This window comes from Adiantum capillus-veneris, chromosome 13 (assembly GCF_014529385.1).
Source record: "Adiantum capillus-veneris isolate H3 chromosome 13, ASM1452938v2, whole genome shotgun sequence".
In the NCBI taxonomy this organism is placed as follows: domain Eukaryota; kingdom Viridiplantae; phylum Streptophyta; class Polypodiopsida; order Polypodiales; family Pteridaceae; genus Adiantum; species Adiantum capillus-veneris.
This window is the reverse complement of record NC_140943.1, coordinates 145,171,828-145,184,772: the sequence shown is the minus strand read 5'-3', so window position 1 is coordinate 145,184,772 and position 12,945 is coordinate 145,171,828. Positions and strand designations below refer to the sequence as shown.

Here is a 12,945-nt window from a genome sequence, read left to right as displayed (position 1 = left end):
CTTGGGTGTTAGTGTTTTTTCATGTTCGAGATAAATTTTTTGTTGCTGAAAAGGCTTTTTGCAAATAAATTCATGACCCATCGATTATGCATTTGGTAAGTCAGATGGTTCATATTTTTTTTAACATGCTTTTTTTGCATGATGATTACATAGTTTTGTCTTTTTGATAGGACCAAACCTAAGATAAAAGGCTACCAATTGGATAGGTCATCCTTTGCTGCAGAGTTTGCTATAGTGGGATTTTATTCTCCCTCTGGTCTTAGTTGTAGAGGTAGCTTCAATTTTGTTGCAAAACCAAATCGCACAAATATTTTTGATAGACCATGGGTGTGTAGAAAACTTTTACATCTTTCTACTGATTCTAGTGAAATCATGAATCCGTATCAAAGTCCATCGCTATTGATGATGGATTTTATTGATCTTTCTCAATGAAAGGAGAGTGGGTCTTATACTGTTTGCATGAACAGATACTACTCAATTTTAAAATTTAGATATTGATGGTATTGTTTTTGAAAAAGATATGTCAATTTTTGTGTATTTGTTGATATAGGGACAACTACATTGAGTGCTTTGAAGAAAGGATGAAATGTTGTTGTCGTTGAGATGGATCCTTTACAAGTAAGATTCATCCAACAACATGTTATTACACTCAAGGAGACACCATATGAAATTCAAGGAGTTGGTATGCAAAAGATGGAAGTACATCCAAGGGGTGTGGACGCATAAGACGAACCACAACCTCCCTTTAGACCAGACGAAGGAATGCAGTTTGTTGATCTGGAACCTTATGAGGAGCCAAATGTGGTGGATACAAGAGAAGAGAGCCTTCATGGTGGTGGTGGTGATGGTGAAGATGATTCTCCTCCAACTAACCATGAAGAGGATGAGGAAGACAAAGAGGAAGAAGAAGAGTTTCCAATCAATCCATAGATATTTGGGCCTAATTTAGTATTAAGCCCAAGTTTTGAACTTTTTGGGTGTAAAGAATTGGCAAACAGATACGGTTGATTTTCATTGTAATGGTTTCTCTTAACTTTTAGAAAAACCTTAGTTTTTGTGCAAGTTTAAATATGTCATGCATTAAAAGTTAATTTTAGTTTTTAGTTTTGTTTATGAAGCTTTGTTTCAAAAGTAGTCGTAATCTTGTTAGTTATCTTTTTAAAAAATTAGATGCCAAAGCTGTGATTTGTAAATTAAAAGCTTGTTATTCATTTGCATTTTTGGTAGTTATCTTTTTAAAAAATTAGCCGCAAGAGAAAATATAACTAACAAAAATGCAAATGAATAACAAGCTAATTTTTTTATCACAATAGTGAAAGCACAAAGTTCATGTTTTATTAATTGGTCAAAAATTGATGTGATTATGGAGATGTACATTTTTTGAGTTAAACATGTGATCATAAATTCGTCAATTTTTCATTGTTTTCAAGATATTTCATTGTTAAAATTTGTTACTTATCTTTTTTAAGAATTAGATACAAAAGATGGGGTTTGTAAATTATAAGCTTGTTATTCATTTGCATTTTTTTATCACAATAGTGAAAACACAAAGTTTGTGTTTCATTAATTGGTCAAAAATTGATGTGATTATGGAGATGTACAATTTTTTAATTAAAGATGTGATCATAAAATTTTTAATTTTCCATTGTTTTCAACATATTTCATTGTTAAAATGAAGGATCATGTACAAATTTCAAGATTTTTTAGCCATAGATTAAAAAAAAAAAAAACTTGCAAGCTTAAATGCTCATTTTAAAGTTTTTTGGGCTATTTTTGGGTTTTTTGGTGGAATTTTTAAGTTTTTTTGGGCTATTTTTGGGTTTTTCTGTGGAAGTCAAAACTATACCTCATACCCTAATTTGATTTTGATGACCGAGTGTTTGCTACTAACAACGAACTATAACCTGTCTCCGACTATCGACAAACTATCTCTTTGTGTCACTCTCAACAATGCCAGAGAGCCTGTGAAAATATGTAGTCGATGTCAAAGTCAATGCCAATGTTGATTTCAGGTGTCACTCCTCTATGGAAGAGGCACCTCACCCATGCACGTAGATGTCAGTGTTGGAATTAGGGTTGCAAGAAAACACACAGCTTGGAGAAGACGAAGGAAGCTCAAGGCACATAACAGAGAGTGTATCACTTAGTGTGCAATGGAAAGATAAGATAGCCCTAGAGTGATGGGCGTGTATACAATTCACCGGGAAAAACTTCCTAGTGAGGGAAAAAATGCCCCGATGGTCTTAAGTGTGCTCATACACATCACTACCACATGTATATGGTAACAAATGCCTTGTAGGAGTAATGCGGTGAACGAGAGCTGGCACCTAGAGTATAGGGAAGTGCCATGCCCTAAGGACATGATTAGTCCACAAAGGGGAGTAAGCCCAAAGCTTTGCGGAAAGCTTCAAACTTCTCACGAGACAATGCCTTTGTGAAAAGATCTGCAAGGTTGTCGCGTGTTGGCACATAAACCAAGTTGATCTCTCATGCTAAGAGCCTCTCCATGACATAGTGGTAATCCACCTCAATGTGATTTGTGCGAGCATGGAAAACTGTGTTCCTCGCAACTGCCAATGCGCTTTGACTGTCAGTGTAGATAGTGTTGGCAGTGTCCTGTCGAACACCCAAATAAGCCATAAGGCGTTTGAGTCATACATACATAACTGTAGCTATGAAGACTGCCCTATACTAGGCCTCACACCTAGAAGTGATCACAGTAGGTTTCTTCTTGCTCAACCATGATATGCATGAACTACAAAACATGAAACAAAAACCACTCGTGGACACTCGTGTGTCAAAACAACTAGCCCAATCTGAGTCCAAAAAAGGATGTACATCTAGCGGCAATGATCTCCCTTGGAATAAAACAAGTCAAGATGTAAAGTGCCACTCAAGTAGCAAAAAATCTTCTTGAAAATCTACCAATGCTTAGACACTGGGCTATGCATGAATCTGCTGACCTGTGAGACTGCAAACTGAATATCTGGCCTCGTACTACATGCATAAATAAGGCAGCAAACATCAATTTGGTAAAGAGTGACATTGACAGGATCACCAGCATCATGAAGACTTAATTTCAAGCTTGTTTCTATGGGAGTGGCAACAGGTTTGCAATCCTCAACTCCAAACTTAGATAGCAATGTCTCTATGTAACTTGTCTAGCACAAGGCAATACCACCATCATGCTTAAATTGTATACCCAAGTAATAATGCAACAATCCCAAATCTTTCATCTTGAAAGTATCATTTTAAATCAGGCTTAAATTCAACAATATGTTTCTCATTTGGTCCCGTGATCAGCAAATCATCCACATAGAGAACAACAATGAGAAGTACATCACCCTCACGCTTTACATACACTGTGCTTTCTGATGGACTGTTACGAAAGCCTTGTTTGACCAAATGTGTGTCAGCCTTCTCATACCAAGCATGAGGAGATTGCTTCAACCCATACAAATCTTTCTTACATTTGCACACTTATCTTCCTGCCCTTTAATGACATAATCGCGAGGTTGCGTTACATAAACTTTCTCAAATATGTCACCATTCAAGAAAGTAGTGTGACAATGTCTGACTGATGTACATTCCAACCAAAATGAGGTGCCAATGTACATAGAAAATGCACAGTAATCATACGATAAGTGGGAGCAAAGTTCTCTTCATAATCTATGCCTTTTTTATGTGCGTAACCCTTGGCAACAAGTCAAGCCTTATAGCGATTTATCTTATCATCCGGCTTGCATTTCAACTTGTAAACCCACTTCGTATCAATGGCCAAAGGTTCCTCAACTTCACATAAGCTAGACACAGTCAAAGCATAACAATTTGATGCATAAGATGCATGGCAAGAACCTGAATGAGTACGACTAGACAAAGGTGCATCCAATTTATTGTCACATAAAATATGCACCAGCCATTTTGGCATACCTCTAGCCTGCTTATTCCTTCTCACCCCCTTTTTTTATCAAGTACATCATGTACATCTACATCAGTAATAGACCGATCTGTAACATTTTTAGAAACCCCCATAGGTTGTACATTTGCCTCATTTGAATTTACATTCGAACTTCAACCACTGAAAAGAGGCAACAAAGTGTCATAAATGTCCTTTGAACTTACAGTACTGTCTCTAGTACATGAGAGCAAGGATTGAACAGAATCTTCTACAAACACAACATCCTGTGAGACCAAGATACACTTTGTTTGCGGATGATACAGCCTGTAACCTTTGCTTTCAACACTATAACCAACAAGAATACATTTACAACCTTATCATCCAATTTTATGCGCTGCGTATGCCAAACAATCAAAAACACGCATGTGCTCAATAGAAGGCTTTTTATCATGCCATGCTTCATATGGAGTCACATACTGCAAAGATTTTGTAGGACACATGTTAAGTACATTAGTGGCACACATGATGGCCTCTAGCCAAAGCAAATGCGGCAAAGATTGACTTTTGACCATACATCGTGCCATTTTTGTAAGTGACCTATTTTTCCTCTGAACAACACCATTTTGTTGAGGTGTATAAGGAAATGTACATTTGTGTTATATTCCAGGACTAGCGAGAAATGCATTAAATTCATGAAACATAAACTCCCCCTCAATCGAAATGGAGGGTGCCCGTAGTACATTTCGAGACATTTTGAGCCATAGCCAGAAATTGCTTGAAGCACAAAAACACTTCGGACTTCGCCTTAAGCAGATACACCCATGCATGCCTAGAGTAATCATCAATGAAAGTCGCGAAGTAAAGGTAATTGCTCAAGGATGGAGTTTTGATGGGTCCACAAACATCACTATGCACAAGCTGCAGCCTGCATGTGGCCCTAATTGAACCATCATTGAAAACTTTGAACACTGCATCTTACTCAAAGTACAGCCTTCACAAACATGTTTGACAGGTGCTTCAAGAGGCGGCAAAGAAGCAATCATTTCAAATTTTTGCAAACGTAACAAATTGACAAAATTCAGATGCCCAAAACGTGCATGCCAAAGTTTTGCATCCGTAATAGCCTTTGAATCCACAACAACAGTTACAAAATTCTATTCATACAAAGTGAGCTTATATAGCCTACGGCATAAAATGGCAGATGCAACAATTTCATCACCAAAACTGAGATTATGTACTATACATTTGTCATCCACAAATTTGACTACAAGACCAAGTCTAGCAAGTGCAGATACATACAAAAGATTCTTCTTGATCCCATGTACATACAATGCATCAACAAGTGTGAATAAAGTGCCATTTGCAGTAGTAAGCATAATCTTTCCAACTCTCTGAACCGGATAAGAGGCATTGTTGGCACAAGTGACTGAATTCCCATGAGGGATAGACTCGAGAGGTAAACAAATCATGATGTGAGGTAATGTGCTTTGTAGCACCAGTGTCAAAAGCCACACATGTGAATCTGCAGGAGCTGACATGCATGCATCATGGACAAAAGGATCATGAGTGCACGTTGCACTAAAAGCCCATTCTGCATCAACATCAGCAGCACTATCTCCTTTCATAGAAGACTCAACAATAACTGCATTTGTAGTGGAACCAACCTATTTCGTCTTGCCTATTTGGCCTTCAAATTGCTGCCAGTAAAAGCATTAGGAACAAGTGATTTACCACTCATTAAAAAACCATGAGAAGTGGCTACATTGTTGTTACCACCTTTTCTTTGAGCAACAATAAAGGCATGTTCAACTGCACACTATCTAGTCTTGTTTTTTTAGGAAAAGTGAGTCTTGCAACATCAATGTGCATAATGTATCAAACTTGAAAAATTATGGATTTCCTTGGGTCATAAGTCTCCAAGTACCAGCAAAAGTCTGGTAAGAATCTAGCAAAGCATCAAGAACAATCTGCACAAGGGAATTGTCTGAAATGACTTTGCATGTAGAAATAAGTTTCTCATTGATATTCTTGACACTAGCAAGGAAAGTTTCCGTATCATCTTCCTCATGTATAATCTTCGATTCCGGCTCTTAACACAACAATGCAATTTTTGCCTCATTGCGACCTCCATAAAGACCAGCCACAGAATATCCCAAGCTTGTTTTGTAGATTTTGTTGAATGAATGTGATGAGTAATAGTGCGCTTCACAAACAATGCAATCAATGCACAAGTCTGTGCATCTTTTTCATCCGGCGAGCTTGCTCAGCCATAGGCAAAACAACTTTGGGAGCAACAATCTTGCCACCAAAACCTGCAACATCCTCAACATCGCCTACATCTTCAGAACCAAGACATTCATCAATGCCCTGCACAATATTCCAGACACCCTTTGACACAAGGACATGTTGCATCATATAAGCTCATATAGGGTAATTGTCCCCATCCAATCTATCCTCAGCAGTAAACATCTTGAACGCATCTGTGTTGTTTTCAACCATGGCAAATGTTGTACCTGATGTGAAAATTGTCCACATGTATATGGTAACAATTGGAGGAGAAGCCGATACCATAAGCCGAGAAGACAAGTTGTCGATGTCAAAAATCGGAAGGTGTGTATCCGTCAATACTGAGTGGAGAACTCACCGATGCCAAGAGTGTGTGAGTGTGTATTTTTCAAGGCCTTCAATGTTGAAGTTGAGATGAAGCTATCTCTTTGGTTGTCTCTCTACACTCTCTCTCCTTCCTTACTTTACTCGAATGCACAATCTGTCTTGAGAAAACAACCTCTATGTTTTATATTGTAGACATACCTGCACTTCGAAACAATTGCTGACAATTTCTTCTACAAAGTCGTAGAGCTCAAAGAGATCTCTGTTTTGATTAAAAAAGGTTTTTTAATCCGAGATTTCTAGCTCAAGTTATGAGCAAAAGTGACCCGTTGTCAATCTGCCCTAAACTAAGCAACCTCTTCTCTCTCTTTGAGCTTACAAAAATCTCAATCTCGCACCCCTTGTGGCTTGTGGTGTTCAGCCCCTTGACACCTTGATTCATGACCTCAATATGCCGAGCTCACAATGCTTCCATAGCCATGGAAGCTCCGAGCTTCCATCCGTTGCCAATGTAACCGATGTGAAGCTTGCCAAGAAGAGAAAAACAGTCGAGAGAGGAGTAGCACTACAACCTTCGACTCTGATACCACTTAAAGAGTGCGTGCAGAGTACAAGGGAGAAGAAAGACACAAAATGTTGGTGGAGCTCTTAGTGAGGATTGGAATAATTGTCCACTACTCCTTATTGTTCTCTTTGATCAAAAGAATAGATAAGGTTAATACGGTCAATGTGATGGATATCCTGCCAGTTAGCCTGAACCTTAACAAGAGAGAGCGAAGAAAACAATCCTTTGAAGGTTGAAGCTTTGCTTGAATTCCTCTTGAACGTTGAAGCTTTGAACTCGAGGCTTTGAAGTCCTTTAAGATTCAAGCTTGGAGACCTAATTCAAATCCTTGTGAAGAGCCTTGATTTGGTTTAGGTGCCTTCTTAGCCATGGGAATAGGACCTTTGCCCAAGAGGTCATTGACTTAAGCCCTTTGAGAGAGCAATGCAAGAACGGTGCTCTATAGACCCGATTGAGACGATGAGCTCAATTGGAGTACCGGCCACATCCGGGCATTTGGTGCAAAAAAGGGTTGTTCTTTCTCGCGCATGCGGTAGCCTTTGCCCAAGAAGTCATTGACTTAAGCCCTTTGAGAGAGCAATGCAGGAACGGTGCTCTATAGACCCGATTGAGGCGATGAGCTCAATTGGAGTACCGGCCACATCCGGGCATTTGGTGCAAAAAAGGGTCGTTCTTTCTCGCGCATGCGGTAGCCTCCTCCCAACATCTCAAGTTGAAATTGATAGACAATTCGCTTATATCCGTGTTCTTTATGCAAAACTCGGTCTTTGACCCCATAACCTCCGACGCACACTATTCTTAGTGTGATGAAGTAAGCCAAGGACCCTAAAGGAGTTTCACGTGAAGGGAGGTAAAAAATGCAAACTTATTATATTCTTATCAAAGAATGCGCCCCCCCCCCCCCCCCCCGGCGACCACACACACACACACACACATTCACAAATTTAGCAATGCAATTAGGTGGCTTAATTAAACCTGATTTGGGAGCTTGGAAAGCTCTTGAAAAGGGGATCTTCCACACACAATTGATATAGGGAATTGAAGCTTTAATTATGAGCTTAAAGAGAGGGCAATTAGGAAATTAAAGTAGGAAAACCCATTATCTAAATGAAGAAAAATGGATTGACCAATTGATTGAGTAAACGAGAGAGGTGCTCCAATCAATCTAACATAGAAATGCTACTTCAATGCAAGTCTCTAAGTGCAATGCTAGTGCGCACACTAATTTAATGTGCCTACACTTAATCTGTCTCCAAAGCAACCATGAGAGACGTGGTTCAAAGAACTTTAACCCAAGAACATAATCAAATAATTTGGATCCTAATCAAGCATTAGCAATGCAATTTAGAGAAGAGTAATCAAGAAACTACACTTAAAATTGAGCGGTACTATCCTATTATGGCTGTGGATACTAGTTGTTAGGATTAGTGTGGCTTGATAAGTGTAGCATTCATAATGATAATTAAGCAATGACCAATGGCACAACACACAAGACGTGACAAGCTGAAAATGAAATAAATTAGTGATCAAAACTCACACTAGAAGTGTGTACAAGACAAGCTAAGACTGGGGAGGTGGTTTGGACTCATGTACAACTCATTTGGATGCTAGTATACTTCATACACATCACATGGAAATCACATGACAAACTACCGATTAAGCTAGTGATTAAACTAGGGAAGTACACACCATAAGTTGACACATATGCCAAAGGACATATGACCAACATCTAATTGGTGAACCATCATAATTATCATAAATTAGTAATGTGTAGTGAGAAATTTATGTATGATAAATGTAGATGCTCTCCTTAAAGATTTATAGCACTTACGACCCAAATGTTCACTCCTAGTGTGTATTTCTTAATGTGTATTTTGGAACATATCAGGACATTATCACTTTATTATTCTTTCTTGTAGCTTGGTTTCCACTGGCTTGTTTTGCTCGATTTATCATTTGCTCAAAAATTCTTGCTTGGCCTTTAGAACTCTCAACTATGCTTTGGTAATTGGGGGAAAGTTGGGTGTTATGATTCACCCCCAATCTCTGAAATTGTGCTTCGAGATGTTTATTGAGGATAGAAGCAATGGTGAATTACATGATATATGCTTGTGTCTTGAAGGCAATTTGCATTATGTAAAAGTTTCCAAAGGTAAATAGATTCGTGATGAGATTATTTTTGGAGGGCTACACCAAGAATGTTGTGATAATCTTCCGATTCAACTTTGAATAACTTCACTTCTTGCTACCATAGGCAAGACCACCAACTTGTGCATTCAATATTGGACGACTCAAATCCACAACAGTTGGATGATAGAGATCAAGCCAGGTGGCTTCTTTTGGTTGCGGCTTTATGTAAACACTGCTATGCTTTCCAAGTAAACATGCCCTCCCTTTTGAGTTCAAATGAAATCTCTCATCTGTCGTCGCTGTTGAATCTCATCCACATCCTCCATGGTCAGTACTCAGGTTGGGCGTCTTGCATGTCGAGCTAGAGTGATCTGTATCTTCAGCTGCAGCCTTCGTCGATGGTGGGAGACCCCTCGAGCTTGTGGGCGTCTGGATCTACCTAGCTCCATGGCTCAGTCAAATGTAACTCTAGTGTGGGTGGGCTCTGAGATCTGTTGTGGTGATTGCTCCTCTGCCTCTCCCCTGGCTTGTGTAAAGAAATCTGTGATCCGTCTCTGAGACTGTCTCTCCCCTGATGTCCTCAGCAAACTCAAACAATCGGAGACATCTCTGATCCTCGTATCTCATGATTCTAGAAAATGGTTTGAAGCCCTCTCTGAACAGACAGTGAAAGTGGCCGCATATCTCATAGTACGCCGGGCAATGACGCGTAGTGCACCTCTCTCTCTGGTTCTAAGTGACATAGGTGACATATCCTGGCCCTGCTGGCACCCCTCAAAATCGGCCAACTAATGTGAGGATGTGCGTATCTGCCCAATAGCGCATCGTATCCCATGAGATACCTGTGCATCCATGTATGCAAGCCTAGTCACAAAACCGTCCTCCATGAGTTGGAGAAGATGCTCTTTGTAAAAGGCCATCTTCGTTCCCAACTCCTATGTCGGTTGTATCCATGTGCTCTTGGTATCTAGCTGAATCAAATCCTGGCGTATGAGTCTGGTGATCTCTGTCTGTGTAAGAGACAGAGAGGGTGCATCTAGGGAGTATTGAAACGGAGGCAATCTATCCATGCTGAAACCATGTGACTGAAACCATGTTTTCATCTGTCCATACCAACATGCTGTATCTCCTTGTAGTGCTAGTTGTCAAGATGACTCCAGGGCAAGCCGAGCATATCTGTCCTTGGAGAGATCCCATAAACTATTGATAAAGGATACTGACTAGTCAATGCCTCAACCGGGGGCGGCTAGCTCGGCTCGGATAATCTCATGCGGCACTGAGGCCTTAGCCCGAATCATCCGAGCGATCATAGAGACCAGAGGCCTCTCCATACATCTCCATCCATCTATGTTGCCAAATTTCCCATGATGCTCTACTGAGGGTTCCCATACTTGAACTCCGTAGAGCATAGCTGAGGTCACTAGAGTGTCAAAAAGCCATAGCTTTGTTCGCGGTTCTTGAAACTGAACCTACGAACACATCTCTCCAATCCTCCCAAGGGTGCATATGCTCTCGCTAGTCTAGTCTCTGATGCTCCTCAGCGGAAACACCCATCCACCGAAAACTACCCAAGACAGGTATATGCATCTGTGTACTCCACAATCTCTCGACCATACGTAAATGTGGGTGCTGACCTCCTGACCCACTGTGGTGTGGTGTTGAACACCATAACCTTGGTTTTCCCAAGGTTGACAGACAATCCACTATCATGAGTAAATGTATTCAAAGCATCTAAATGTTGCTGCATCCCCTAAATGATGCTGCATCCCCTCTGAAGAGTAAAAAATCAACACAATGTCATCAACATATAGTAACAACGGAATCCATGTCCTTGCTAGCCGAGCCCCTCTCCGTAATGCTCTACATAGTCTGAAAACTTGTCCACATACAACCCAAAAAGAGTCGGAGATAGGGGGCATCCTTGCTTCACTCCAATAGTGGAGTGGACCATGACAGACATTCCCTCAGTAGTGCGTACCAGTCCCATCATTGTCCTGTATAAAGCCAAAATACCCCATGTTAGCTCTATAGGCACACCCATGTCCTATAGTCTGCGTACAAGTCTGGCTCTCGGCACTGTGTCAAAGGCTTTTTGTGGAAATCCACAAAGCTACATTCGATCCTCTTGCCATGGTGCCTAGCCGCCTCAATAATAGCTTTGAGTGTCAAAATCTGGTCAAGCGTGGAGAAACCTCTCTTGAATCCTGCTTGCCCTGGTGCTCGTATGCCCTCTCGCTCTGCCCATCTACACAACTCCTGCTCAAGAATGGATGCATACAACCTAGCCAATGTGTGACCAACCATGATGGTGCGATAATTCCCGAGAGAGAGAGAGAGAGAGAGAGAGAGAGAGAGTCACATTTGATTTCTTCGAGAACATTCATATCAGTGTAAAAGAGAATTTTGAAAGTTAAGTGGCCATAGCACCATGATCTTCCAACGGCAGAAGTTAGAAAGATAAAAAGGCTCACACAGCTTAAACAGCAAGATCCACCGAACATAAATTTTCCTTCATTTTCTGCCTTTGAATTTGAGAAGATCACAGCAAGGCCCTTTCGATTGGTACAACTATACAATAGGCAAGCCAAAAAGAGAATATGAACCTTTGGGCTTTTTGTAAGGCAAGCCAACATGATGCTGTGGCTTCATAGTCAAACAGGTGGTCCCCGACCGACAAGAATTGAACAGGACTTCAAGCAAAACCTTGCCATGTAAACTCGACATACCATTTCAGGTCCAGCTTGGAAGCTCACACAAAATACATGTGCTTGTTTGATTTGTGTGTTGGGTAGTATATGCATCTGTAAATCCTTGGACGTGTTTCTACATTTCCCTCCTCATCGAAGGGTGTGCATTTGAGCATTTGATCCTATCAAGTGCGAAGTGCAGCCCCCATGTCATCAAAATCCCACCAAATCAGGTTGGACTTCAAGATCATGAAATACCGGAGGACCATGTATGTCCTAGAAAGACCACTTGGTGTCCAAGGTCTGTTTCACAGGTCAAAAAGACCTTTCTTCAAACCCTTGAAACTATTTTGACTGATGCATCTTCTCCTGTAAATCTAAAGAGCTTGCTTGTTCTTGAACCTGTATGGACTCTTGAGAAAGCCCCACAATTGTCACAGGGCCTCCATTCATCCGGCTGGTGGAAAAATTTTCTAACTCAGCTGCCAATTCACGTCTTGTAGCTTGCTCTTTGATCTCAAGCTCCTCCAGCGCTCGTTTTCCATAGATGGTGACACCGATTGTCACACCCACAGCCAAACAAAACCCAAGAACATTATAAGTAATCTGAAGAGGTGTCATGTGCTGTTTTGAGCTTTTCATCTCTGCTAGAGTTTTCAATAGTCTCCCACTGTAACGAGGGAATCACTGTTAGAAAGCTTATTCAACCAAAAAAACAAACAAAGACAAACACAGCTCAAAATTTACCCTACAGATCAACCGAGTCTACACTAACCTACCTACCAAAAAAGTGTGTGCTAGATCAACACCTGTAAATAGTGATGAAGGACTCGGGGATTAAGATTGCACAAGAGCTACATATGTAAGGCCCATATTTGACATTTGTTGTGGCAATTGCATAGTTGAAGAGAGCATAAGGTATCGGTGAAACACGTAAAACCAGTAAGACACGGAACTGCTGACACCAACCACCTTGATCTGCTACTCTGATTAATGCTGCCCGTTTTGGCCATTTTTGTATCCATCTCTGCATATTGCCAGGTAAAAGGTTAACA

At 40.5% G+C, this 12,945-nt stretch overlaps 1 protein-coding gene across 1 annotated transcript in view; it reads right to left on the bottom strand.

Annotated features, from left to right (window-relative positions):
* Nucleotides 1-11,692: 11,692 nt before the first annotated feature.
* The window catches only part of LOC147445015 (uncharacterized), a 64,015-nt gene continuing 62,762 nt past the window's right edge, over nt 11,693-12,945 (bottom strand). Inside the window, exons 4-5 of the mRNA XM_086527502.1 lie at nt 12,700-12,917; nt 11,693-12,560 (exon numbers count right to left, since the gene is read on the bottom strand). Coding sequence (XP_086383628.1) covers nt 12,236-12,560; nt 12,700-12,917 — 543 coding nt within the window. The 3' untranslated portion in view covers nt 11,693-12,235. The remainder of the gene's footprint in view (nt 12,561-12,699; nt 12,918-12,945) is intronic.